Raw genomic sequence first — 27,998 nt, forward strand, 5'->3', positions numbered from 1 at the left:
ACCTAGGTAATTGCTACCGCGCGCCGCTCGCGACCCTCCGCGCATTACCCGGACCTTCAGCCCCCCCGGACCGCGTGGCCCGGAACCTCGGCCAGCCGGTGAGCGCGGCGGCGCGACCCCCGTTCCTGCGAGCTGGCCCCTCTGCAACTCTATCCTAGGTCCTGGGGCAGCGCTGCCCGCTAACCTCAGCCAGGCCCTTGGGGAGGGGTGGGGTGGGGTGTGGGGAACGGGAACGTGACCTTGGTCTCTCCCTTGACTGAGTGCGGCGTTCCTTAGGACCCCCGGCCCTTTGCGCGTTTCAGCAGGCGAATGCAGATGTCGTGGGAAGGAGTGACTTGCCAGCAGTGGGGCTTCGGGCCGGAAGGCTGCAGCCCCCCTCCCACTCTTTACCGTAGAGGCCTGGAGAGGAGCCTGCCTGGTACTCTTCCAAGGAGAAGGGGCTGCCCAGAGCAGCACTGAGCTTGAGGAGGTTCCAGGGTTGCATCTGGCGGGACACGCAAGCAGCCTCGAAGTCCCAGGACAGTGCTCAAACGTGTTTTTAATTGCTGTCTCTGCTCTCACTTGAGGAAACGGAGGCCGACCAGATTCCTTGCTAGTAGTTTGAGGTCTCAGCCATCCTCCCACGCTCGTGATGAGCAGCCCTAAGAAGCCTTATCTGATTGACCCTAAGGACCATGCTCTGCAAAGACCCAGCCCTACAGGGTTCAATCCCAAGCCCGTCTGTGTATCTCCTCTCCATTCATCCACCAGTAACCTTCAAACAGGCCTCACTCCCCTTTGTACATTTCCCAGTTCTGGGCTTTAGTTTGGCCCTTACTTCCTCCTTGTCAAGAAAATAAGCTTGTATCCCCCTCCCCCCATCGCACACTGCTTCCTAGCTCTTTGGAGTTCCACATCCTCCAAACAGGCAGTGAGTCCGGTTTCTAGTACAAGACAGAGGAGAAAGACAGAATGCAGGCTCTGCTGCTGCCGTGCTGCTTCGAGGCTTGGAGGAAAGGGGGCCTCCCTACTCTGACCTCTAGTAACTGATTTTCCCAAGGGATCCATTGTGGAGCAGCCCTCCCCTGTGCGCTACTGCAGGAGACTTAGTCTTAAGTTGCCTGCACTGGTTCTGGGGTCGGGTTGGGGCTACTGGATGATATTGTTTCAGAAAGAATGCCCCAAGATTTTCCCACTAGACGACTGCACAGGGTATGTTTTGGGGTGTGCTTGCTGCCATCTTGCCCTGTATGGGCAGGACCTAACAGGACTAATTAGGGCTCTGGCTGTAGATTTAGAGCTCAGCAGAGCTCTGGGGTCCCCAAGCCCAGCTGGCATGGGGGTAGGAATGGCTGGCATCTCCTGCCGGGTTGGGTGAAGGCCATAGCAGTGTCTGGCTGCCCAGACTGCTCTGTATTTGTGTAACACAGTGTTCCGACACTGGGCCAGGCTGGATACAACCAGGCATTGTCCCTATCTGGCCTGAATTGTCCTATCACCTTGTGGGGGTAAAGCTGGCAGAAGGAGCCACTGGGGCACTGTCCCAAGGAGATATTAAGCTGACATCGTTGTGCTGCCATGAGGAAGACACAGGCTCTGGAACAGACAGCTGGTCACTCTCCAGCTTAGTGCCCACCTCTGTGCCCCTCTGAGGATGTTGAGCGCCATGTCTCCAGCCTTGTCTGACTGTGGTTGCTTTTATTACAACCTATCTTCCTTGCTGTGTGGGATGGGGATGCCGAAGCCCCGTGTTTGTTTGGGTCCTGATGTCTCCACGTGTGACTCCAACTGTTTGACCCTAGGGCCCATGCTTAGCCTTTAGAAAGCAGCTGCTCCCAGAGGCTCAGCCCCAAGTGTCTCACTAAGGGACCTGGCTACATTAGCTTGGGGGTTGAAATGTTGGGAGGGAATCCTGGGGCACCCGAGGTTCAGAGTTTTGCTAGTCCCCCTACCCCCTTTCTAGAATGTATTTTCTAGTTATTAATTTTCCTCTACTTCAGACTTGCTGCAGGTCACCTCAGGAAATCACTTCCCTGACTGAGGAACTCACCTGGCCCTCCATTTCAAGTGAGTTTGCAAGGGTGAGGGGAGGCAGCCTAGGAGAGCCATATCCGCCCTTTGGTGGACTTGATCCCTTGCAAAAACTCTAGCCAGTGGCATCCTGACTTGGTTTAGCTGGTGGCAGGTAGGGTGGAGGGATGCAGTTGGTGACGATTGGCTGAACACACCTAGGAGCGTTGACTCAGAGCCAGTTCTGGCCAGGACCATATACCCTAGAATATAAGTGTTCTGGGTCAGGGAGTTGTATAAGGGGCCATGGGTTTCTGGACTCTGATGGGTGGTTCTAGGGTTGGACTCTATATTGAAGCTTGGACTTCCAAGGCAGAAGAATATTAGTCAGTATTCAGAGGAAGGATCTAATGCAGGCTGGCATTATGCTGTGCTGAGCTGGGCAGGGGTATGCTCAAAGCTATGGGGCAAGGTAGGACAACAGAGATCCCACTTTATGTGTGGTGGCAGGACCCTGGGGCGGCAGGGGCTTCAGTAGGTCTGAGCAGGGAGCCTCGTAGTTCTCTGTGAGTAGAGACCTTTAAAACTTGTGTTATGGAGGGAGGTGGCTGAGGATGTCTGTCCATTGAAAGCCTGCCCACTAGTTAGGTCTCTTCCTTGGGAAAGGGCAGGTGATTTGACAAGTGAAGAGAACCCAGTATTGTGTTTTCCTGACCTGGTGGCCCCTGGCCTGTAATTACCCTGGGCTGACAGCTGCCTTGGGTGGCGTTTATCCAGAGTGTGAGTTCTAGGTAGCATCTGGGGGCCACAGAAGGCAGATGTAGCAGGGATCTGTCAAGGGCTGGCTTCAGTTCTGCCTCCACCACAGGGACCCCCAGTCCTCACTTCCGTGAAGTGGGGCTCTTGTTGAAGTCTGGGTTCCTGACCTTTTGGCTTTGCCCAAGAGCAAGGATACCCTGACCTAGTGAGTATTGCACTCCGAGGGAGTCACCGGTCACTTCTAGCCAGCGATCAGGGGCTCTGGGGATAGTGGGTCCTCTTTCGTCTTTCTGAGCCTGTGCTTCTCAGCACCCTTTCCCTGCCTTTTCTGACTGTGTACAGCAAACCCAGTGCCTGGAGGACCCTGGAGGACCCTGGCCCCATTTCCAAGGCGACAGGCTATGTGCCCGTCCCTTGTTGGGTTACTGCCTACACGGGGCTCTGAGACCCTGAGGATTTGGAAGAGGAGATGGTGGGCTTCATAGGGTACAGAATCCTGTTGGTTTATGCCCTGCCATTCAGGTCGTGTCCCTCCTGGTCCATGGGGCCATCAGAGAGGGAGCCGAGGCTGGAGGGGAGGGTAGGAGCACTGGGTTTCAGAGTCCTCTGGAGAAGGTTGCTGAGCTGAGACCTCTTAATTGGAATCGAAGCTGAGCTGGGAGTTCGTCCCCTGTGTCTCACCTTGGCTCAGTCTGGGGCCACCTTTCAGGGGGACTGTAGATGCCAGGAGCGAGCTCCCATGTGTCTGAGCTTCCTCTTGACTGAGTGCTGTGCTCTGTGTTTCTTCCTCATCGTTCACGTCCAGAATGAGCCAGCTGCGGCTGCTGCCGTTCAGGTGGGGGCCACAAGCCAGGAAGCTCCTGGCCACACGGGATATCGCAGCGTTCGGTGGGCGCAGGAGGTCTTCCGGGCCACCCACTACCATCCCACGGAGCAGAGGTGGAGTCAGCCCCAGTTATGTGGAGGAGATGTACTTTGCCTGGTTGGAAAACCCTCAGAGCGTCCATAAGGTTGGCACCTGAATCCTATAGTTTACGGGAAGGAAGCCGCTGGGGTGGGTGACAATGAGGGGTTGCCGAGAACCAGCCATGACCTCAGTCCCTGGGTCTTGGGTGGGGGGAAAGGGGAGAGGCTTCTTGCTTTCTCACTGATCAAAGTATGTGTGAGTCCATCCCCCTTGATGCACCATAGAGATCTCCTACTTGATAGGCCGCAGACCTGCCCTGCCTGGTTAGGCTGAGCTCTCTCCAGATGGCTCTCGGGATGAGATTAAGACATAAATGCATCCAGATGTGCTGTCTGGTAAACTAATACCCCTTGATAGCGAAAAGTGAAATGGGAGAAAAGGCAACAGTCACATGATCCAGATGCAAGCAGCATGAAAAATCAAGAAGTTTCTCTTAGCCCACCACGGAGTTCTTTTTTTTAGTTTCTTTTCTTTCTAAGATGTTTCTCTGGTAAACATCTGCAAACATAATGGAATTTCCCCCTTTTCCATCAGCTTGACAGGGAACGGTCCTGGTTTTTGTTTGGTTTTGTTTTTGGCTTTCATCTGGCGATCCCAGCTCTTTCCATGTCGGTACAAGAAGAGCCCCATTTTTTGTCTGCTTGTTTCTGCCTCTGTAGTATTCTGTCACCTGGATGTCACCTGTCCCCACTAACGGACTTCCCGTTCGCTGCTTGTCTCGATTTCCGTGAATAGTGCTGCAGGGTGTCCTCCTGTGTGCGCACGCAGCTGACTGTAGAGAGAGTTTTCTAACATCGCGAGAGTGTATATGTGGGCAGACGTCCCTGCTATAACCGAACCCGCATCCCAAGGAAAACTGGGGGATGCATAAGGGACCTGGACTAGTAGAGAGGGTCCCTGAATGGAGGGTCCCTCTGCAAAGTCCCTGAGCACCATGGTTCCCAAGAACACTGAATGCTTCAGGGCTCCCAACTCTTCATGACCTGAGCCAGCTGGGTTCTTTCTTCTTCCCTACCTAGTCCTGGGACAACTTCTTCCAGAGAGCCACTAAGGAGGCCTCTGTGAGTCCTGCTCAGCCACAGCCCCCAGCCGTCATCCAAGAGAGCAGGGCGTCAGTGTCAAGTTGCACCAAGACCAGCAAGCTCGTAGAAGACCACTTGGCGGTACAGTCCCTTATCCGTGCCTACCAGGTAAGAGAGATGGAGGACGGGGTGTGGAGGGGGGTGGAGGGGTGTGGAAGGGTGTGGAGGGATGTGGAGGGATGCAGAGGGGTGCAGGGATTCTGAGCCCTAATGCCACCTCCACTGAGAACCAGCCTTTGCCATTCAGAGCTTTCGAGCATGTTGTTTAGCCGGCTTGTCTGTTTCTCCGTCTTGTCGTCTGTCTTGCACACGATGTCTCTCTCCTAAGTACCCAGGGGAGCACTTAGTAGGTTGCATTTAGCCTTAAGTGTCTGTGGAGCCCTCTGACACTTGATAAGCGTGCTCCAGTCTGGACATTCCAAGAAATGGGGACCGTTTTGCAGCAGGAACTTCATTAGCGAAGACGGAACGAATTAATAATTTACCAGACACAGCTCCCCCACCAGCTGCTCATTCTGGAGGCTTGGGCTCTCTCACACTGGGTTCCCTAGGCCGGGCCCGGTGGTTGGCAGTGTGTCTTGGTGACGGTCCATGTTCTCTCAGCTGAACAGGACTAATTGGAGGCCTGTGCTGGTATTGATGCCGTAACAGGTGCAACCATTGAGCCTCTCTCTGTGGGAACCCGTAGCAGAAGGCATTTCACAAGGGAAATGTGGCCTGTGGAGGGTAGTTCTAGGGGTTCTGGGCTCTTGAAGAGACTGGTGGGAGGAGCAGCGAGCTGCTACATGGACCTGGGAACATCGGGGCATTGGCAAATGGAAACAGTGTGCTACCTCCAACTAGGCATCCTCTGTGTGGGAGTGTGGGAGAGAATTCCCTGGGCACCTGGAGCCCAAGGGTCACGGGGCTGTCACTCGCTAGCCGGAGGACCCGCGGGCTTCGTGCAGCGCAGTAACTGGTAAACCAGCTAAGCATTCTGAGACTGCTTGAGGACCATGTGACGTGACAAGTGGAAAGTTCCACACCTAATCACAAGTGATGGATTGTAGCCAGAACACAGGCATCCTAAGAACATTGTCCAAAACCACATTTCAGCTCTGCATACAAGGTGCTGGCGAAACAGACGAATTTCGTGTTTAGACTTGGGTCCTTTCCCCAACGTATCTCATTATGTCTCAAATCAAGAAGAGTGTGAAATGCCAAATGCTTCTGGTCCCAGGTATTTCCAGTAAGGGAAACTTCCAGTTCATTGTGCTTTCCTAGCTGGGTGAAAGACACTGAGTGACCTCATGGGTGATCTGGACAAGAACAAGGATGGTCAGACTAGAACTGTCTTGTGTGGAGGTTAATATCCAGGATGCTAGCTCGAGGCTGGCCTTATCTCAGCATAGTGCTCCATCCTTTCGGTTCTGTGCATGTGGTACATGTGCATGTGTGTATGTGTGTGTGAGTGCATGTGTGTGTGTGTATGTTTGAGTGTGTGTGTATGAGTGCATGTGTGTGAGTGCATGTGTGTGTGTGTGAGTGTGTGTTTGTGCACATGTGTGTGTGCATGTGTGCATGTGTAGGTTTGCATGTGTGTGTGCATGTGTGTGAGTGCATGTATGTGTGAGTGTGTGTTTGTGCACATGTGTGTGCATGTGTGCGTGTGTGTGCATGTGTGTGAGTGCATGTATGTGTGAGTGCATCTGTGAGTACATGTGTGTGTGCATGTGTGCATGTGTAGGTTTGCATGTGTGTGTGCATGTGTGCGAGTGCATGTATGTGTGAGTGCATGTGTGAGTACATCTGTGTGTGTGTATGTTTGAGTGTATGTGTGTGAGTGCATGTGTGTGAGTGCATGTGTGTGTGTTTGTACATGTGTGTGAGTGCATGTATGGGTGAGTGTGTGTTTGTGCACATGTGTGTGTGCATGTGTGCATGTGTAGGTTTGCATGTGTGTGTGCATGTGTGTGAGTGCATGTATGTGTGAGTGTGTGTTTGTGCACATGTGTGTGTGCATGTGTGCATGTGTAGGTTTGCATGTGTGTGCGCATGTGTGTGAGTGCATGTATGTGTGAGTGCATGTGTGAGTACATGTGTGTGTGTGCATGTGTGTGAGTACATGTGTGTGAGAGTGCGTGCATGTGTGCATGCGTGTGTGCGTGTGTGTGTGTGTGTGTGTGTGTGTGTGTGTGTGTGTGTGTAGAGGCCAGAGCACGATGCCTAGTCTCTTTACCTCTTTATTGCCTTGAGATAGTGTCTCATTGAGCCAGAGGCTCATTGTTCTGGGTAGGACGGTTAGCCAGCAAGCTCTTGGGGCTATCTGACTCCATAGTTTTTTTTTTTTGTTTTGTTTTGTTTTTTTTTTTTTTTTTTTTTTTTTTTTTTTGGAGCTGGGGACCAAACCCAGGGCCTTTCGCTTCCTAGGCAAGCGCTCTACCACTGAGCTAAATCCCCAACCCCGACTCCATAGTTTTAACAGAGGTTCCTGGCACACGACATCATGCCTTGTTGTTTATATGGATTTTGGGATTTGAACTCATGATCTTAGCCACTGCTCTCTTTCAGTCCATATTGTCATGTAGCCGGAAGTCTGGCTTCAAACTAGCTCTGTAGTTAAGGCTGACTTTGAAGTCCTGATCTTGCTTCCGTCTCCCAAGTGCTGAGATATAGCCGTGTGCCACCGTATCTGGCTTGTTCTTCGTTTTTTGTTTTTAAATTAACCAGTGCCAATCTCAGGATCCTGTGGATTCAGGCATTGCACGTTTGAAGTAAGAGCGCAGTAAGGCAGCACATTGCAGTGGCTGATGTGTCTCCTGTGCTCTGCTCTGTGTTTGGTTTCTTTGTTTCTTTATTTGTTGGTTTTGTTTTTGTTTTTGTTACTTTCTTGCTAGTTTTTGTAAAATGAACCATGCTGTTTTTCCTGTAGAGGTTTTCTGAGTTGGGGTTTCGTTGACGTTTCCATAGTGTCATTTCTCCGGCCCCTTTGTCTGTGTAAATGAGTTCTGAACTCTAGAGGAGGCTTTACCCAGTGTGGACTTGATTTCCCTCAATCAGCTTCTTGGTGGGGATGGGATGGACTTTAGGGCAGTGAGCAGCCAAGCATGGTAAATATTTCCCTTCTTTTCCTTCTGTGTGAGGTACTTGTCACAGGACAGCTCCCTTTGTCCATGGTACACTGAGATGTACATGCTACAGCAAAGGCAGGGTTAGGGGGCACTTTATTTTCCCTTTTATTGACTGATTTTTCAAAAATAAGATGTTTTGTGCATCCTTCATAAGTAGCCAGTGAATGTTGTTCTCCTTCTCCTTCTCTTCCTTCTCTCCTCCTTCTCCTCCTCCTCTTCTTCCTCCTCCTCCTCTTCTTCCTCTTCCTCTTCCTCTTCCTCTTTCTCCTCCTCCTCTTCTTCCTCTTCCTCTTTCTCCTCCTCTTCTTCCTCTTCCTCCTCCTCCTCTTCTTCCTCTTTCTCCTCCTTCTTCTCCTCCTCCTCCTCTTCCTCCTCCTCTTCTTCTTCCTCTTTCTCCTCCTTCTTCTCCTCCTCCTTCTTTTCCTCCTCCTCTTCCTCCTCCTCCACCTCCTCCCACTTAACAGTCTCTCCTTCTACTGATTAGGCTGACTTTGAATTCATGATCCTCCTGCCTCAGCCTTCCAATTGCTAAGATAACAGGCATGCACCACTATACCTAACTTTCTTGTTTTTATAGTTTCGTGTGAATGAGGACATGAAACATATGAGATGGATTTCAGTCTGTTGTAAATCGCATGTGCGCACGCGCGCGCGCACACACACACACACACACACACACACTGCTTACAGTGGGTCTTTATTCCCAGCCCTGGCAGTGATCAGCACCCCTGTGCTCTCTGGTCTACTATGCTCCAAGTCAATCTTGGTCATAGTCAGCTTCACTTGTCAACCTGACAGGGCTGGGAAGAGAGAATTCCAGCTGAGGCATTGGCTTGATCAGATTGGCCTGTGGACAAGTCTACAGAGCATTTTTTTTCCTCTTTTTTAAATTGAATACTTTATATATTTACATTTCAAATGTCATACTTTTTCCCCTGTCCCCCCCCCCGCTTCTGTGTGGATGCTCCTCCTCCCTCTCACCCACTCCCACATTTTCTTAATTGCTAATTGATACACGAGGGCCCAGCCTACAGTGGGCAGTGGGTCTGGGTTGTACAGGAAGGGTAGCTGAGCAGGGCTAAGCGGTGATCAAGCCTCCTGTCCTTTGATCCTCTCTGCGGTCTCTGCTTCAGTTCCTGCCTCCAGGTTCTTGTCTTGAATTCCTGGCTTCCCTTGCCTTCATCATGGGTCTGTAAGCTAAATAGTCATTTCCTCCCCAAATTGGTTTTGGTCAGTGTTTTATTACAGCAACAGAAAAGTAACTAGAATAGTCTTATATTTTCCCCGTTCCAGAACCAGGCTTCCTGGGAGTTCTGAGAATGCTCTCCATCAGTCTAGACAGTGGCAGCCATCAGAGCTGGAAACTGCTTTTTAGAACGATAGCATGCATTATGGATTTATTTTAATACAGCTACGCACTTCAAATGCAGGGCTAAGGGTTTGACCCCATCCATCTGATGACACCTTCTCCTTTCAAAGATGCCAACAATGGATGTTCTCAGAGATGCCATGCAGCGGCTTAGGTGATGTTTCCATAGCCCACACGCAACAGGCTGAGAATAACAATTCCCTACTGTAGCTACTGACTGGCAATAGGAAAGTTCATGAATTTCCCCTTTAGGGAATATTCCGCTGGCCAAATGGACTCATCCTTCTCTGCTTAGTGATCCTGCTGGGGTATATTACTGTTTGTCACATCTTACTATTAGTGTCAAATCCTGATTTAGTTTTATAATTAAAATGTTTACAGGGTCCCAAAGTCAAATCTTCAAAATAAGATATTCTTTAAAAGTCTTTGAAATATTATACCTTCGATCCAATTTCTGCAATTCCTACACCGCCCCATCTCTATGCACAGTAACTTTTATATGACTTTTTCTTCATGGTTTATTTTTAGTTTTATGATTTCTTGTCATGCCTCTATGCATTAATTTTTTTTTCTTTTTTTCCCCCTCCCCCCTCCCCTTCTTTATGGGTGTTCCTCTCCCCATCCTCCCCCCTTGCCCCTCCCCAACAATCTAGTTCACTGGGGTTCAGTCTTAGCAGGACCCAGGGCTTCCCCTTCCACTGGTGCTCTTACTAGGATATTCATTGCTACCTATGAGGTCAGAGTCCAGGGTCAGTCCATGTATAGTCTTTAGGTAGTGGCTTAGTCCCTGGATATGCATTAATTTCTGAAGCCCTCTGCCCGATCTTTTAAATCTTCTCTTTATCACTGCTTTAATTACTGTCGTGTCTGTTAATGCACAAGTGTGTACGTAGGAGATCGTGGAAATGGTTCCATAGTAGCAGGTGGGGCTTTTCCTCACTCTTGTGTGGATTTTCCTTGACCACAGTCAGATGCTTTGGAAATTCACACTGGTGGTGTACAGCATGTAGCTTCACGTGTGGGTCTTTGCTAATGTTTGCCAGCCTCGTATTGCACGTTTGAACTGAGGCAACCACCCTCTGCCATCAGGGATTCACTGCGGGCGACAGCACAGTAGGAGGTGTGACAAGTCAGAACTCTGAGCTTCACATGGAATAAATATCCACCCAGCCTTATCGTTCTTTCTTTCCCTAGATCCGAGGCCACCATGTGGCCCAGCTGGACCCCCTGGGCATCCTGGATGCAGACCTGGACTCCTTTGTGCCCTCGGACTTGATCACAACCATTGATAAATTGGGTAAGAGGCGGGAGGGATCCTTCCCTGTCACCTGGCAGTGCCATGCCAGCTGGTGTCTGTGGCCCAGCAAGGAGCTTGCTAGGGTCTGGAACCTAGCCGGAGCCAGCATCTCTCTGTCTGTGGGACTCTTGCTCCCGGGTCCATTTTCTACTCACTATACAGGGTCCCTCCTGCACTAGGGTTTACCACTTGTCCAGACCCACTCACGGCAGACGGTGAGGCAGGTCCTTCCCTCCCTCCCTCCACTGATGCTTGCTCAGGGCTTCCAGACAGGCCTCAGGGTGGATGCAGTGGGTTCTGCTGAGGTGCTCTCCGTCCCCGGAGCCCAACTTCAGCCTTTCTTTCTCTACTGCCTTGGGCTCCTTTCCAGCCTTCTATGACCTGCAGGAGGCTGATCTGGACAAGGAGTTCCGGCTGCCCACCACTACTTTCATCGGTGGCTCGGAGAACACACTCTCTCTTCGAGAGATCATACGGCGCCTGGAGGTAGGTGGGCTCAGGAAGGCACGTCTGGCTTAGTTCTGGAGCTCTTGAGCATGTGCAGAGGGATAGATGGAGGGAGGGTACCTCCTTTTTAGTCTCAGACTCTGGAGCCATCACCCCTCTTGTCTGTACCTCATAGACTTTCCCCCTGTCCCCCTTAGAGCACCTACTGCCAGCATATTGGCCTGGAGTTCATGTTTATTAACGATGTGGAGCAGTGCCAGTGGATCAGACAGAAATTTGAAACTCCTGGTGTGATGAAGTTTTCCATTGAGGAGAAGCGGACCCTGCTGGCCAGGCTGGTGCGCTCCATGAGGTCAGCGCTACCTGATGGACAGTCTGCGTGGCCGGAGGGCCATGCTTGGTGTCCACGGCAGGGAAACTGGCAGGGCCTAGCAAGGGAAGGCAGGCTGACTTGCTCCCACTGCCGGAGGCCTGCAGAAGGCCTTAGGCAAACCTTGGGGCCATATGCTCAGTTGATTTGATAATCAGAGCCACATAGGTAGGTGGGGATGGGACTTCAAGAAACACGGCAGTGAGGTCACACTGAGCACAGGCAGAAGTGACAGCTTGTGGCTGTAGGAATGACATGACGGAATACTGTCCCCAGCACGGGGGTGGGGAGTAGAGTGGGGGTGACAGCACCCCTGGCAGGGGCAGTGCATTATTCCCTGTTGATGCCTTGGAGGAGAGGAGCTGCGGGGGCCTGGAGGAGCACCTGGTTTGGTTGCTGGATGCTGAGTGACTTTCTGAGCAGTGGATGTGGGCACAACTTAAGTATTGGCCGGGTAGAGGTATTTGAGGCTTGCAGGACGGTGGTGGGGCAGGAACACTGAAGGATGACTTCTTAGGGAAGTTTGATGATGAAGAGGAGAGAGTGGTATCGGGGAATGGGTGGCAGCTAAGGTTTTGGGAAGACCCCCAAGGTGCCCTACCTTGTGCTTTTCGTTGGGTGAGTGACGAGGTATCCAGGCTGGGTCCTGGACTATACAGGAGGGAGGTGATTTTGCCCTTCCTGTGTCCTAGTCATTTAGCTCCCAGTGCTTGTGAAAATCCCCCAGGAACCCCAACCTCGTCCCTTTCTACCCTTTCCTTCCCCTTCCCCTCTCCCCAAACAGGTTTGAAGACTTTTTGGCCAGGAAGTGGTCTTCAGAGAAGCGGTTTGGCCTGGAAGGCTGTGAGGTCATGATCCCTGCTCTCAAGACCATTATCGACAAATCTAGTGAGATGGGGGTTGAAAACATCATCCTGGGGATGCCACACAGGTAGGGCCACCGATTGACCTCGCCAGCGTGCTTGCTTTGAGGGAAAAAGGAGGCGGCAGTCAGGGTGAGGGGCATTGGTGGGATTTGAGGCAATAAAGCAAGGAACTTGATAGGTTCTCAGGGCCCCTGGTCTGGCCTGTTCTTTACTTAGCCAAAGCCACATGCAGCCAGGGCCCCATCAGATTCTCTGGTCATGTTGCTGCTTTCTCCAGGAGGGGCAGGACCTCAGACTGTGGGACATGTGTTCGAATCCTGTAGATAAGAAGTCAAGGGTGTGTGTGTGCTTAGGGGATGTGTTGAGTAAATGGCCTGAGTTGGCTCCTTTGGACGTAGGTCTGTAGAGATGGGTGAACAGTCTGTTTCCCAGCTTAAGGTGACTGTTTCCCTTGATGAAGACTTGGAATTTTCATTTGCCAGCAGTCTGTGGGACAAAGCTCTGTTGTGCTCTAGAAAGCTGGTTGTGGTTGGGCTAGCACAGGGCTGTGATGTCTAGGGGGCTCTAGATGTAGGGGGTGGATAGTTTCTGCCTTAGTGGCCTTTGCGGAGTCTGAGGTTTGTCTGTCATGGTCCTTTGAGGGGTCTGGTAATGCCCAGTGTCTGGTAGGAGGTTAGGCAGAGCTGTCCCCATAGCCATGGTGGCATAGAATGCATGGCTTCATGCCTTGGGCTATTAGAATGACAGGAGAAGATGGCACCTGGGAGACAGAGATGGGTCAGACATCTGCTGGGTGAGTATTTGCCTGGAGGGCTCTCTGATCAGAGGGGCCCATGTGGGCTGGTTCAGGCTTCCGTGGCATGAATGGTAGCCTCGGGCTGTGAAGGGCTTTGCCCAGAGCAGCTGAGGAATGTTCTTTGCTGTGTCTGTGGAGGAGAACTGACGAGGAGGAGGCTCTCCCTTCCTGTGTGGAGCTGGGAATCAGGAGGTCACTGTCACCCTGAAGCCAGTGGGCTCTGAAGGGAATGTTGTAGTCACTTATGTGTTCTATCAGGCTGGTGCCCACCCTGCAGTAAGTACCTTGACTAGCGAGTTCCGGCTGGGCTGAAGAATCTGGTTCGTGACTGCCAATTCTTCCGTATTCTCCCCATCTGAGTCCCCTTTGCCCCACCCTGCTTGAAGCTGCTGCTGGCTGGGCTGGAAGGGGCATGTGAGCCTTAGCGTACTAGATTCAGTGTGTGGGAGGTGCCTATGCAATGGGTTGGGTCTTTCTAAGTCATTGATGAGCAGGGAGTCTGCCTGAAGGAAGTTGGCAAACTGGGACTGCCCCAGGGCTTGGTTTCTTGAGGTAGGATTGGAGGATTGGGCCTTCCTTGGGTCCCAGCAGGAAGGGTTCTGATAGGTTCTGTGGCAGGTAGGGAGAATGGCTGTACTTGGCCAGTGTAGGAAGGTGACGATGGTGCCAGGTGACAGCCCTGGACATTCTGGTCCTCAGGGGCAGGCTGAATGTGCTGGCTAACGTGATCCGCAAGGACCTGGAACAGATCTTCTGTCAGTTTGATCCCAAGCTGGAAGCAGCAGACGAGGTGGGTGTCATACTGTTCCTGGGGTACCCCGAGATGGCTGGTCTGGGAGGTGGGTGTCATACTGTTCCTGGGGTACCCCGAGACAACTGGTGTTCCTCGGGTACCCCAAGACAGCTGATGTTCCTGGGGTACCTTAAGACGGCTGGTGTTCCTGGGGTACCCCGAGACGGCTGGTGTTCTTGGGGTACCTGGAGACAGCTGGTGTTCCTGGGGTACCCCAAGATGGCTGGTATTTGGGAGGTGGGTGTCATACTGTTCCTGGGGTACCCCGAGAGGGATGGTGTTGGGAGGTGGGTGTCATACTGTTCCTGGGGTACCCCGAGAGGGATGGTGTCTGGGAGGTGGGTGTCATATTGTTCCTGGGGTACCCCGAGAGGGATGGTGTTTGGGAGGTGGGTGTCATACTGTTCCTGGGGTACCCCCAGAGGGCTGGTGTCTGGGAAGTGGGTATCATACTGTTCTTGGGGTACCCCGAGAGGTCTGGTGTCTGGGAAATGGGTAGCATACTGTTCCTGGGGTACCCCGAGGGCTGGTGTCTGGGAAATGGGTAGCATACTGTTCCTGGGGTACCCCTGAGAGAGGGCTGGTGTCTGGGAAATGGGTAGCATACTGTTCCTGGGGTACCCAGAGGGCTGGTGTCTGGGAAATGGGTAGCATACTGTTCCTGGGGTACCCCGAGAGGGCTGGTTCTGGGAGGTGGGCTGGGAGAGTTTGGGACTTGAACTGCCAGGCTGACAGACGTGGAAAGAGTCCCAGGGGCTGGGGTGCTTGCATCAGGTCCCTAAGGCTCTGGGAAGTAGGAGCTGTAATGGATCCTTCAGGCCAACCTTAGCATTGCCAGCTGGTGAAACTGAGGCCCAGAAGGGTGCAGGGGCTTTCCTGAAGTTTCTCCCTTGAGATTTTGTCGCTGAGCCTTTGTGTCCACAGTCCTTTTATCAGCCTTCAATGAATTGCTGGCTCCAGAGAGGCTTGGGTGGACTGATGGGTGGTCCATGGCCCACGAAACTTACTTTCTTGTTCTCACCCTGCGGCTTGCATGCCACTGAGGCTCTTAGCCGTGCCAAGCCCTCGGCTCTCCTGCCTGCCTTCTCTCCTTGGCTCCACTCAAGTCACCATCCTTACCTGGGCACTGGGTCTGTGCTTCCCGCTCCTCTGTCTCCTTGCTTTGTCTCTTCTCTGGCCGTGTGTGTGTGTGTGTGTGTGTGTCTGTCTGTCTGTCTGTCTGTCTGTCTGAGTCTGTCTGTCTCTCTCTGTCTGTCTGTCTGTGTCTGTATGTCTGTGTGCCTGTGTGTGCCTGTGTGTGCCTGTGTGTGTCTGTGTGTATGTGTCTGTATGTCTGTGTGCCTGTGTGTGTCTGTGTATCTGTCTGCCTGTGTGTGTGTGGGTCTGTGTGCCTGTGTCTGTGTGTGTGTGTATGTCTGTGTGTGTCTGTGTCTGTGTCCGTGTGTGTCTGTGTGTGTGTGGGGTATGTGTGTTATGTGTGTGTGTGTCTGTGTGTGTGTCTCTGTGTGTCCTTGTGTGTGTTTTATGTCTGTGTGTGTGGTATGTGTGTGTGTGTTACATATCTGTGTTGTGAGTTGTGTATATATTGTCTGTGTCAGTGTGTGTCTGTATCTGTGTCTGTGTGTATATGTCTGTGTGTGTGTCTGTGTGTCCTTATATGTGTGTCTGTGTGTGTTGTGTCTGTGTGTGTTATGTCTGTGTGTGTGTGCCTGCCTGTGTGTGTGTGTTACGTATCTGTGTTGTGAGTTGTGTATATATTGTCTGTGTCAGTGTGTGTCTGTATCTGTGTCTGTCTGTGTCTGTGTCTGTGTGTGTGTGTCTGTGTGTCCTTGTATGTGTGTCTGTGTGTGTTGTGTCTGTGTGTTGTGTTTGTGTGTGTGTCTGTGTGTCCTTGTATGTGTGTCTGTGTGTGTTGTGTCTGTGTGTGTTGTGTCTGTGTGTGTTGTGTCTCTGTGTGTGTGTGTTACATATCTGTGTTGTGAGTTGTGTATATATTGTCTGTGTCAGTGTGTGTCTGTATCTGTGTCTGTGTGTGTCTGTGTCTACTTGTACATCTGTGTATTTGTGTGTCACCCCATGTGTTCATCCATGTCTACATGTTCAATTGTTTTCTTCTGAGAGGGAGGAGAACGTTGTCTCTGAAACCCTTACACCCAGCACAGGTGTTTAGATGGTTAAAGAAACTGGTCCAGGAGCACCTGACACATGGAGCTAGAGCAGGCCTCGTGCCCACATGGCTGGCTTCCCCCCGCAGGGTCTTCCAGCTTCCTGTTCCTGTCGCTCAGCCGCCTTCTCACCTGTCAGCCTCTGTTCGCTCCTCAGTAGAACAGTCACAGAGGACCCTGCCCAGGATGGTGTGAGGAATGAAGAGAGGATTCTTGGGAAAAAAATGAAATGTTTGTCAGAGTAGCACTTTTTTCTTTCATTTCTTTTCTTTTCTTTCTTTATTTCTTTTTTGTAAGATTTAAAAATTGTAAGTATTTTTGAAAGGAAAAAAATATGATTTGGAAAAGAAAACAGTTTCTCCGTGACACTTCATCCCTGTGGTGTGTTGGTGTATGTGTGCCTGCGTTTGTGGGGAGGTGTGTTCCCTGCAGACACATATATTTGTCCAGGAGCCATGAAAACAGCTCGGGGCACTGTAGGTATCTGGCGATTTCACTCACCAGGTCGCCTCTATTCCATGCCAGCACGTAACGAGCAGCTGCGGTGCTGTGTGTCAGGACTCTGCCTCCTGTAGTGAGCACCCCAGTCCTAGCAAGTGAGCTCATGACTGCAGCTGTTAGGCCTGAGAGGTGTAGGGGCCCGAGAGGTGCAGGGGCCCGAGAGGTGCAGGGGCCCGAGAGGTGCAGGGGCCCGAGAGGTGCAGGGGCCCGAGAGGTGCAGGGGCCTGAGAGGTGCAGGGGCCCAAGAGGTGCAGGGGCCTGAGAGGTGCAGGGGCCTGAGTTCAGGAGCAGACACCTCGGAGCCTCCCCTGGGCCCACCCACTCCACGTTTGGCCCGGCCAGCCCACGGCTGTCTCTCTGTTGGTTTTTCCTTTGCCAATTGGATGGATGCAAAATGATTTAAGTCTAGCGTCCTATTTTGAAATGAATCAACTGTTTTGAACCTCTGTGGTTCTTGTTCTGAAGAATCCCCTTTTGCTCATTTCCTTGGGACCTTGGCATTTGACTTTACTCATTTGCAAAGCCACTTTGCATATGGAGAGCAATTATCTCTTGCCCCGTGTTTGGCAGATCAGCTTGTTTTCCCCCTGGGTACTATGCCTGGATTTCCTTCCCCTTGCTAATGGAAGATTTGTCCTGGCTTCGCTATCTTACCACATAGGCACTTTATATATTGTTTAGAAAGTACGCCTTCTCCACTCCTGGATCCTAAAATGTCCTCTAACACGTCTTTGGTTTCATTGATGTGAGGAGTAAGGTAGCCACTGAACTCTGGTACGATCTAAGAAGCCTGGCAAGTCGGCCCGGCATGGTCATGAGCTGCCCTGCATCCCACACTGGAGGTGTGGCAGGTTCATCCTATCCCACCCTTACCCTCAGGGCTCTGGTGACGTCAAATACCATCTGGGCATGTACCATGAGAGGATCAACCGTGTCACCAACAGGAACATCACACTGTCGCTGGTGGCCAACCCTTCCCACCTGGAAGCTGTGGACCCTGTGGTACAGGGGAAGACGAAGGCAGAACAGTTCTACCGTGGGGATGCTCAGGGTAGGAAGGTGAGTTTTTCTGGGTCCATAGAATGGCACCTAGAAATCAGCCTTTGGGCTGAACGGGGCTCTGAGATCCTGAGGAATTGGAAGAGGAGATGGTGGGCTTCGTAGGGTACAGAATCCTGTTGTTTATGCCCTGCCATTCAGGTCATGTCCATCCTGGTCCATGGGGATGCCGCCTTTGCCGGCCAGGGGGTCGTCTATGAGACCTTCCATCTCAGTGACCTGCCTTCCTATACCACCAACGGCACCGTGCATGTCGTGGTCAATAACCAGGTAAGGATGTCGGCTCCATGCTAGGTTGCATGCATGAAGTCCAGGCTGTGGGTTGGTGGGAAGTGTGAGGCGGCCGTGGTGTTTACACCACTGTCCCACCGCTTCCTAACACACGTGACTGCAGGTAACGAACCCGATCCTTAGCCCAGCACGGAACCCCAGGCAGGGAGCCTTGTGTCCTAGAATGAGAAATCGGTAGATATATGCCATACATGTACTCTACACACATCTATATACATTTGTAGACAGTTTTGTAACTACTGGAGGTTACACGCCCATAGGCTCAATTGACCACGGATCCAAAATATTCAGACCAGGTGTGTGGGTCCTGCCATTCCAGCTGGTCCTTCACAGAACGTTCATGGACAGTGCGAGCTGTGGGGTGAGATCGTCTCAGAAAATCCAGGAGAATGCCTGCTTAGTGTATATCAGCCTTGGGTTTGAACCACAACATCAAACATACGAAAGTATTCAGGAAAAAAAAAACAACCCAAAGACACTAACCTGTACAGAACACGAACGGGCTTTTATTTTTTTTGTTCTCTAAAGTTTATAATATAGTGACTGTTTACATATGGTTTACATTGTGTATATGATTAAAGGTGTAGAGACAGATGTAGATTCTATGTAAATTCTGTAGGACTGGGGTCCTGAAAAACTTCTCACAGACACCTAGAGACCCCCATGTGTAGCAGCACAGAGGACAGCACAGTGGCTGGCAGCATGGCTGTAGGTGACCTTGAGCTCTCCTGAGCACACTGGTCTTAGCTGGTAGCCGTGTTCTCCCTCTGGGCAGCTGTCTCCTATGACTAGAAACCCTGTGTCCTCCGCCTCATTGGCAGTAGTATTTAATCTCCCTTGGGTTTTGCTGGGGGACAGGACTTTAATGAGACTTCCTTATAGATGAGGTCAGTGATGCTGGGCACATCTGGCCCAAAGCTCTGCGGTCCCTCTGGTGGATCCGATCTCCCAGGCTCGTGTACCTGTGCAGCACAGGCGCTGGGAGAAAAGTGGGCCAGCCTCCTTGCTGCGGCCACTGCTATCCCATAGCAGCTGTTGTCATAGCTGGTCAAGGACATGTTGATCGTTACCTTCATGTCCCATATGTCCTAGGTACCCTGATATCCCCCACTCCCCAGCTCCCTGATGTGCCTGGCACCGTATGTCTAGCTCAAAGTGAGCGGGAATTCTGGGTACAGTGGTGTATGCCTGTAGTTGCAACTACTCTAGATCCCAGGATGGGAGGATTCCTGGAGTCCAGACGTAATGAAATCCTGTCTCAAAAGAGAGTACACAGAGGGGTATGTCTGTCTTCTGCCCTTGCAGATTGGCTTTACTACAGATCCCCGAATGGCTCGATCCTCACCTTACCCCACGGATGTGGCACGGGTGGTCAATGCGCCCATCTTCCATGTGAACGCAGATGACCCAGAAGCCGTGATCTATGTGTGCAGTGTGGCCGCCGAGTGGAGGAACACCTTCAACAAAGATGTTGTTGTAGATCTGGTGGGTCTGGGGTACTGACTGAGGCCCAGACAGAGGTGGAGTAGATGGCTTATTCCTGCTATGATGGGTGTGTTTGGGGGTGCTGGGGCCAGGATGCAGTGAGTAGCCTATTCCTGACCTGCTAAGAAAATTGGGTATGTTTGAGGGTGCTAGCACCAGAGCAGGCTTAGTAGCCCATCCTTGCCGGTAGCAAACAAACCAGGCGATTTTGAGGTATTGGGGCTAGAGCAGCGATGGGAGCTCTTTTCTGCTGTGCTGATCAAGCTTGGTATATTTGAGGGTGCTGGGGCCATGCTGATGGCCCATCTTCCTGTGTGGTTAAGGCTTCAGTCACAGCTTCAGCACAAGGGCCAGAAATACTTTTAGACTGAGGGTTGGTGTTACCAAGAACCAACAGTCTGTGGGAAGGCCTGGGCATGGAACAGTCATTCAGGGACAGGTGAGAGCGGGCCCTCTGCAATGCTTCAGATCAGACCCTGGCCTGCGTGTGCACTGTGCTCACAGCCTGTAGTAGGGACTGAACCCCTGGCTGCCCGTGCAGGTCTGTTACCGCCGGCGTGGCCACAATGAGATGGACGAGCCCATGTTCACGCAGCCGCTCATGTACAAGCAGATCCACAAGCAGGTACCCGTGCTGAAGAAGTACGCAGACAAGCTCATCGCCGAGGGTACAGTCACCCTGCAGGAGTTTGAGGTAGGTGGGCGGGACTTGTGGGCACAAACCTCAGGTGAACAGAATGGGAACTTGGGATGACTGCAGATGCCTTCAGCCCAGTGCTAGACATCGAAGGTTTAAAGGCGTAGCTGACGTCGTCCCTTGTCTCCAAAAGTCTCTGGGTTTAATAGTCTCAGGAATTTAGGGCCTGGGTGCTCCTGGGTGTGCATTGTGACCTGCAATAAAGCCAAGTTTCAGGCAGGAAAGGGATCTTTCTGTAGGGATGTCCCGTAAGGATTCTCTAAACAGTATTCTTGCATTGGGATCATGCCTAAAATGGCTATAAACATGTTAGTCCTTCTGCCTTTATGGTAGAAGCTCTGAAAGCAAGGTGTGAGTCTCTCCTCTGTCTCCCTGGATCTCCTTCCACAGCATACCCGGGCTCTTCAGGCTTTGTAGTATCTGCCCAGGACTACTCTGAACTCTCTCTCTAGGCCTCTGACCATGGAAACCCAATGGACCAAGAAATAGAATCTAGAACCTGGTGACGGAGACCAGGGCTTTTGAGTCTGGACTGACTGACCCTCTTGGATGCCTAAAGTATGACTGTCCGTCCACACCTTCCTCTCAATTCCAGGAAGAAATTGCCAAATATGACCGCATCTGTGAGGAAGCCTATGGCAGGTCCAAGGATAAAAAGATTCTGCATATAAAGCACTGGCTGGACTCGCCCTGGCCTGGTGAGTGTGGCCCGTGAGTCAAGGATGCCCTTGAGCCTCCTCTGAGCGCTGGTGGAGGAAAAGGACTGCGGCTCTGGAGAGCAGCTGCTGCAGAGCTAGAAGCTGAGGCCTGCACAGGTGTGAGTGGTCCCTGCAGGTGGAGGAGGTGGCATTAGAGCAAGTGTGGCCACTTGTGCCTTGCAGGGATGGGGGTGGGTGGTACTGGGGCGGATGGTACTGGGGGTGTCTACTAAGGGGTCCAGGCCAGGCCGGCTGTGACCTCAGGGTCTGGAGGAGTAATAGGGCAGGTGTAGGAGCTGTGGCCGAGGCTCTTTATCTGTGGCAGATCCCAAGGAGGACTGATGTCCCTGGAGGTAAGGAATTGTAGCCTTCCTATCCCCAGACAGAAAACTAACCAGGAGTGTCAAAGTCCCCTCACCTCACCACCAGAGTATAAATGGAGTCTGTCCCCTCAGGCTTCTTCAATGTGGATGGGGAGCCCAAGAGCATGACATGCCCTACGACGGGCATCCCTGAGGACACGCTGATCCACATTGGCAATGTGGCCAGCTCTGTGCCCCTGGAGGACTTTAAGATCCACACAGGTAAGGCTGCCGTGCAAGCTCCAACAAAGTTACCTTCAGAGCTGACACTGTGTCCCTTGGGGAGACTTGATGCGGTATCAAGGGAGAACAGAGACCGTGCCATGTCCCTGCTTAGCCTCTTGGTTTCCTGGTTTGGCTCTCAAAGCCTCGTATAGGCTCCTTCCCATGTCACCAGCTCTGCTCCCAGTGGATATGGGGAGTTAAGCGTTCATGCATGCCACATTCCAGCTGGGTGCCAGGGTGACGCCTTGGATTGCTATCTTGAATCTGCCAAAGGCAGCCTCCAGGTTACCCCTGGGCCATTTAGGGGAACAGAGAAGCTTATACTAAGATGTCGGTCTCCTCTAGGTAGCTTCTGGGAATGCAGCTCTCACAGTATGCACGAGGTGCCCACTGATGGCACCCATGCTGAGAGCTGCATTCTGTACACAGTGCAGGGGTCTTGCTGGGTGTGTGGTATCTGTTAGCTTAGTCTCCTCTTCTGGAGGGCAGGGACAGACCTCCATGGGAGTGTCAGAGAGAATTCTGACCGAGTATATTACCACCTCCTCCTTTGGAGAGGAAGCTCAGATCAGCCCTGGTATGGCTACAGGCTAGGGAGGAGAGTCTGAGGGGACCACCCACGGCCTTTGCCTTCTCACTGAGCACACAGCCCACGGCTCTGATGAGTCAGATATCCAGGCCCGAGGCTGAACCGTGTTCCTCACCCTCCCAGGTCTCTCTCGAATCCTGCGTGGCCGTGCAGACATGACCAAGAAGCGCACAGTGGACTGGGCCTTGGCAGAGTACATGGCCTTTGGTTCACTGCTGAAGGAGGGCATCCATGTGCGCCTCAGTGGCCAGGATGTGGAGAGGGGCACATTCAGGTGAGGCTGAGACAGGCTGGGCCCTGGCCGCCTGAGTGCTGGTCTTGTCTTCACTGAGTCCATGGATCTCAGAACCCAGCAAAACACAGGCATCCCGGGGTTAGCCTTAGAGATTTGAAGTAGACCTGGCTCTCCAATCCCCCTCTCTCAGAACTCCCTGGGAGTGGGGGTGGGGGGACATTTGTTTGGCTAAATCCATAGCCAGGGCCAAGTTTTGAGACGGGTGCCTTCCCTGACCCTCATATGCCGAGCTGACTGGTTGTTCTAAGCTGGTCGTCACTTGTGGCCCTCAGGAGCCTTTATTTCTATAATTGGTGACTGCGTCAGCCGGAGTTCCCCCTTGCTGCTTGAGTTTTGGGATCTGAGTGAGGACTCATAATTCTTCTAGGTTGGGGCCCTCAGTATTCGGAGTCTTGGCTCAGTGTCATGTTCATTGGCCTCCAGGCCCACGAGCCATTTTTCCATTCCTGGCTCATTTCTGCCAGCCTGACTTCTGGTTGGGATCCAGGCAGCCACCGGTTGCATCCTGAACTGCATGCCGGTCTTTGTTGGGCTTGGGCTTCAACCCGTGGCCCCCTTACTCTTAATCTCGGGGTTTTCACAGTGCTGCCCAACTCCTTCAAGTGGGTGTGGTGGTTGGGATGGTAGGACATGTAAGGGATACTACCTTGAAGATGTGGCCTGCTGGGGTCTCAAGAGGCACCCTGCTTCGGGGATGCTGGCAAGGCAGGTCTGTGTGGGTGGCCGGCAGTCAGGGAGCAGGGCTGGTAAGACACTGTGGGAAAGGAACATGATGCTGCGTAACCTTGGTGTGGCCGTTTCATAGGGCCTGGTAGGCTCTTCGGGACATAACGAGACCTACCTACCTGCTGCTGCCCTGTGACAGCCTCCTTGCTCTGTCCCTCTCCTGAATTCTCTCCGCAGCCACCGGCACCATGTTCTTCACGACCAGGACGTTGACCGGAGGACGTGTGTCCCAATGAATCACCTGTGGCCTGACCAGGCCCCCTACACTGTGTGCAATAGCTCTCTCTCAGAGTATGGAGTTCTAGGTGGGTGGGCGGCTCACTGGCGTGCCTCAGTGTCTGGGAGGGCAATCTCAGAGAGTGGGAAGGAGGACAGAGATACTCGGATGGCCCTGAGGAAATGTGGTGGGACCATTTCTTTCCAGAGACATCTGGGAAATGAAGTCATGTCCCACATGGGCCAACAGGCATCTCAGCTGGGGAAAGGGGATATTTGCCTGATTTCTTTCTGTTTGCCATCTCTGTTGGGGTTTGTTTCTCTGTGTAACAGCTCTGACTGCCCTGGAACTCGTAGATCAGGCTGACCTCAAATTGACACAGGGCCACCAGCCTCTGCCTCCCGAGTGCGGGGACTAAAGGTGTGCATCGCCACACCCAGCTTGCTTTGTTTTCTGTATGATACCTAAACTCTTCCCCCGGACGCAAGGCACAGAGTGTCCATGCAAAAGCCCAGGAGAGTCCATAGCAGTTTGTAGCTACGGAGCACCTAGCAGAAGCCATGAACACATGGTCTCAAGCCACCTTCTCTATCCTCCACCCCAGGAGCCCAGTGCCGGGGTTCACCTGTGCCTCCCCGCGGACGTGCCTCCCCGCGGCTTGCCTGAAGCCAGCACTCTTGCCCTTTTACTTCTGGGGCTTCAGCCCCACCTGTGGGAGTTGCCTGTGGGCTTGGGCCTTTCCCAGGAGCTTCGCACGGTTTTCAGGGGTCTTTTTGGCTGATGGTCTATGTGGTGTCCCCAAGGGCCACATACAGATGTACATGGCCGCATATAGTGTAGGAAAAGCTTCCACATCCAGGAACGCACATCCTGGCCTCTGAGGCCCAGGGAGCTCCTGCCCCTTTCTGGCGTATTGGGAAGGCCCAGTCGGGACCGGTAGCATATACTGAGGAAAGGCTGGATTTAACTGGAACAACTGCTGCTTGGTGACATTGCACTGAGCTCTGTCTTGTCTTGATGTCCTTTGCCTAGGCTTTGAGCTGGGCTATGCCATGGCCAGCCCCAACGCCCTGGTCCTCTGGGAAGCTCAGTTTGGTGATTTCCACAACACAGCCCAGTGTATCATCGACCAGTTCATCAGCACTGGCCAGGCCAAGTGGGTGCGGCACAACGGCATCGTACTTCTGCTGCCCCACGGCATGGAGGGCATGGTGAGGGCTGGAGGCCCTCACAGGCCTACCACAGGAGGGCAGGGTCACCCTGGATCCCTTTGAAATGCCTTTCAGGCCCCCGGGAACTTGTGATTCAGACTCGTGGGCGAGGTGGGAACGGGCACAGACAGGGTTGTCTCGAAGCCATCTGGACACAGCCAGCCTGAGGTTTCTGCAGGCTCAGTCTGGGTCACGCGTGCTTTCAGGGTCCAGAGCACTCCTCAGCGAGGCCAGAGAGGTTCCTGCAGATGAGCAACGACGACTCAGATGCCTACCCTGTGAGTGCTGGCTGCTGTGCCCAGGCGGGGAGCGGAGACCAGGCGTGGGGTGCCGCTCCTAGCCAGCCACCCACCGGCCGTTCACTGCAGGTGTTCACCGAGGACTTCGAGGTGAGCCAGCTCTATGACTGCAATTGGATCGTGGTGAACTGCTCGACACCGGCTAGCTACTTCCACGTGCTGCGCCGGCAGATCCTGCTGCCCTTCCGCAAGCCTGTGAGCCGCCCTAGCCTTTCAGCACCGTGACGGTGCAAGGGTTGGATGTGGGAACCCATAGATGGATAGGAGCTACTGGCGGCTGGCTTTTTGCCTTCCAGCTCATTGTCTTCACACCCAAGTCTCTGCTGAGGCACCCTGATGCCAAGTCCAGCTTTGACCAGATGGTGTCCGGTATGTGTCTGATCTGGGCCCGGCGGGTCTCCTTCACTGGGGTGATGACCTGCGAGGTCTAGTGGCTGATATGTGGATTCTGACCCTGGAGCTCCTTTTGCTTTTGTCTTCTCAGTCTCTGTCCTCATTGTCCCCCCCACAGCAGCTCCTGTCCTGGTCCTCACCTGTGACAGCATTGGGAGATTGTCACCTTGGCTAGATCAGATGACTCAGAATGAGCTCCAGGGTCCGGGGAGTAGGTGGGCTCCCTTACCTGTCAGTAATGGCAGGCAGAGCAGTGTCCTGTTTGCTGAATTCTGAGTGTCACACACTCATTTTCTACCTATAGTTTCACTCATGGACCAAATAGGCATCACGGGGAACCTGTGTCCCCCCCCAGGAAACAGGGCCAGGAAGGCGCATGAAGCCTTGGAGGGTGACCCGGTCAGGGCGGCACAAGAATGAAGCCTGTGGCCAACGGCAGATCTGGCTTGGCTGAGTCCTGAGTGGAGACTGTATTTAGCTAGTCAGGGCCTCAGCAGCATGGACACTTGAGTTTATTGTTGTGTGGTTTTTTTTCTACGTTGTTTTTGCTTGTGTGTCTGTTGTGGGGAAGGCAGCTGTAGTGGATGGTCAGACCCCAGTGCGACCGGCCCCCTGGGAGACTGGTAGCTCTGTCCTACTGCTGTCAGCAGCTGCCCTCTGTGTTTCGGTACCCTGGGAGGGGTGGTGACACAGGGACATCACAACAGCTCTCTGAGGGGTTTTAGAGCATGCTGACTTCAGGAAGGGGAAATGGCCAGGACTGGGAGATCGAGGCTCTGCTATGGGGCTAGGGAGGAGTGTCAGTGGCCTCCCAACCACTCACTTTGGCACATGGGGGCGGGTGCCATTTGTAATGTGGGCACAACTGGGGGAGGGGTTCCAGATCTGGAGCAGGATGGTGCAATCGTGGGCCCTCACGGTACCTTCTCTGTCCTTTGGGGCCCTTTCCATCCCTGTACCCCAATACCTTGAATGTGTTCCAGAGCCTGCTCTTGTCCATAGACCTGTCTCCCCTCCCCCTCTGACAACGCAGGGTATCATCTCCCCTTTCATCCATCTCTGGGATCAAAAGCTGTCTCGTGGAATCAGCCCGGCCTGAATCAGCTCAGTAGCTGGGAAGAACCCAGGGACGGTTGGGGTGCTCAGAGTCCCGTTGCCCTTCTGGGTGCTGATATCCCCGAGGTGCCCGGTCCACCCTTTAGGAACTAGCTTCCAGCGGATGATTCCAGAAGACGGCCCCGCGGCACAGTCTCCTGAGCGCGTAGAGCGGCTCATCTTCTGCACAGGGAAGGTGTACTACGACCTGGTAAAGGAGCGCAGCAGCCAGGGCCTAGAGAAGCAAGTGGCCATCACACGCCTGGAACAGGTTTGCCGAGGGTCTTGCCTCTGTAGCGATAGACAAGGTCAGCTCACCCGCCCCGGGCTCAGGCATGTGTGTGTGACTGATGAGCACAGAGCAGGCCCCATTCATGTTGTCGCTCCTTGACTGTGCCTTTGTATCTCTGCCTCCCCAGATCTCCCCCTTCCCTTTCGACCTGATCATGCGGGAGGCAGAGAAGTACTCAGGAGCTGAGCTGGTGTGGTGTCAGGAGGAGCATAAGAACATGGGCTATTACGACTACATCAGTCCGCGCTTCATGACTCTCCTTGGCCACTCCCGGCCCATATGGTACTGGGCTAGAGAGCTCGATGTCTACCTCCCACCTCTGCTAGCCTAGGTTTTCCTGCCGTATCGGCAGTGCCACTGAGAACCAGCCTTCTCTGGCAAGCATTCAAGCCCCTGCAGGTTCTGAGCTCTCTGTCTACAGGTTAGCACTTCAGGGTTGGGGGGATTGCCGGTGGGACCTTTAAGGATAGTAAACCAGGATCGAATCTCAGACCCTCTTGTGTGACTTGGATGACCTCCCTTTAGTGTTGGCCCCTAGGCTTGCTACTGCCTCCCCTCTGCCAGAACACAGTAGTACAGCAGTCTGTGTAGGCCAGCCTCCTGAGGTGCCAGCCCCTGAGGTGCCAGCCCCTGAGGTGCCAGCCCCCTGAGGTGCCAGCCCCCTGAGCTGCCTAGCAGGTGGCAGCCACTGGTGCTCAGTGTGGGCATCTTTGTCTTCATGAAGATGGTGGCAGGGATGAGAATCATGGAAACAGCCCAAAGTGTGTTTGCTTCCAAAGTCTGTGTCTCCATGGTCACGGAGTGGGCAACTTCTGTGTCCTGTGGCTGGGTAGCTGAATTTGGTGTAGGCCCACAGCAAGGGCCTCTAAGTAGAGGACCGCCCAGGCAGGCAGTCTTCACGTCTGTGACCCTAGCAGCCCTTCTCTGAGCTGACTCTCCTCCTCCAGGTATGTTGGCCGGGAACCAGCAGCCGCGCCAGCCACTGGAAATAAGAATACTCACTTGGTGTCGCTGAGGAAGTTTCTGGATACCGCCTTCAACCTGAAGGCCTTCGAGGGCAAGACGTTTTAGAACGAGGCCGTGTGTGCTCAGATCTTGCTGGGGGAGGTTATCTGGAAACTTGGGGCTCCAGATGAACCACATTCATGTAGCAATTGGGACCAAAGAGTAGTACTGTAGGCTTTGGTCTCTGTTAGACCATAGCCTTCCTTACATGGAGGGGACATAGATGGCCAGCCCTGCTAACCTTTCTGGGTGTGTGTGTGTGTGTGTGTGTGTGTGTGTGTGCGTGTGTGTGTGTGTGTGTGTTGGTGGTGGTGGTTTCTTTAGCTTTACTGGTCATGTCCCTAGACAGCCACTGCTCCCATCCTGGCAGACTTAGTTCCGATCACCCCGTTGTCTTCATCTGTAGATTCAGAGATGCTCTCTGCTGTGATCTTGGAAGTAGAGAGCTCAGCCCTAACAGCAGGTGAAGCTCAACCACACCACGGGATGCAGTGAGGTGCAGCACAGGTGTGGAGACCAAAGCGTAGAGGAATAAAGACTTAAGAAAG

General features: G+C 53.0%; 1 protein-coding gene across 1 annotated transcript; it reads left to right on the forward strand.

The window, feature by feature from the left end:
* Nucleotide 1: 1 nt before the first annotated feature.
* On the forward strand, nucleotides 2-27,998 carry Ogdhl (oxoglutarate dehydrogenase like). The gene is made up of 24 exons (XM_032919109.1): nucleotides 2-98; nucleotides 1,991-2,046; nucleotides 3,554-3,758; nucleotides 4,735-4,905; nucleotides 10,471-10,573; nucleotides 10,944-11,059; nucleotides 11,218-11,372; nucleotides 12,175-12,321; nucleotides 13,752-13,842; nucleotides 17,391-17,570; nucleotides 17,712-17,840; nucleotides 19,167-19,346; nucleotides 19,888-20,040; nucleotides 20,639-20,741; nucleotides 21,197-21,325; nucleotides 22,041-22,191; nucleotides 23,116-23,243; nucleotides 24,188-24,366; nucleotides 24,573-24,644; nucleotides 24,735-24,860; nucleotides 24,962-25,034; nucleotides 26,261-26,424; nucleotides 26,573-26,727; nucleotides 27,393-27,998. The coding sequence occupies exons 3-24, from the start codon at nucleotides 3,555-3,557 to the stop codon at nucleotides 27,514-27,516; spliced, it is 3,033 nt and encodes a 1,010-aa protein (XP_032775000.1). The 5' UTR covers nucleotides 2-98; nucleotides 1,991-2,046; nucleotide 3,554; the 3' UTR covers nucleotides 27,517-27,998.

The sequence above is a fragment of the Rattus rattus genome, chromosome 13 (genome assembly GCF_011064425.1).
Source record: "Rattus rattus isolate New Zealand chromosome 13, Rrattus_CSIRO_v1, whole genome shotgun sequence".
In the NCBI taxonomy this organism is placed as follows: Eukaryota; Metazoa; Chordata; class Mammalia; order Rodentia; family Muridae; genus Rattus; species Rattus rattus.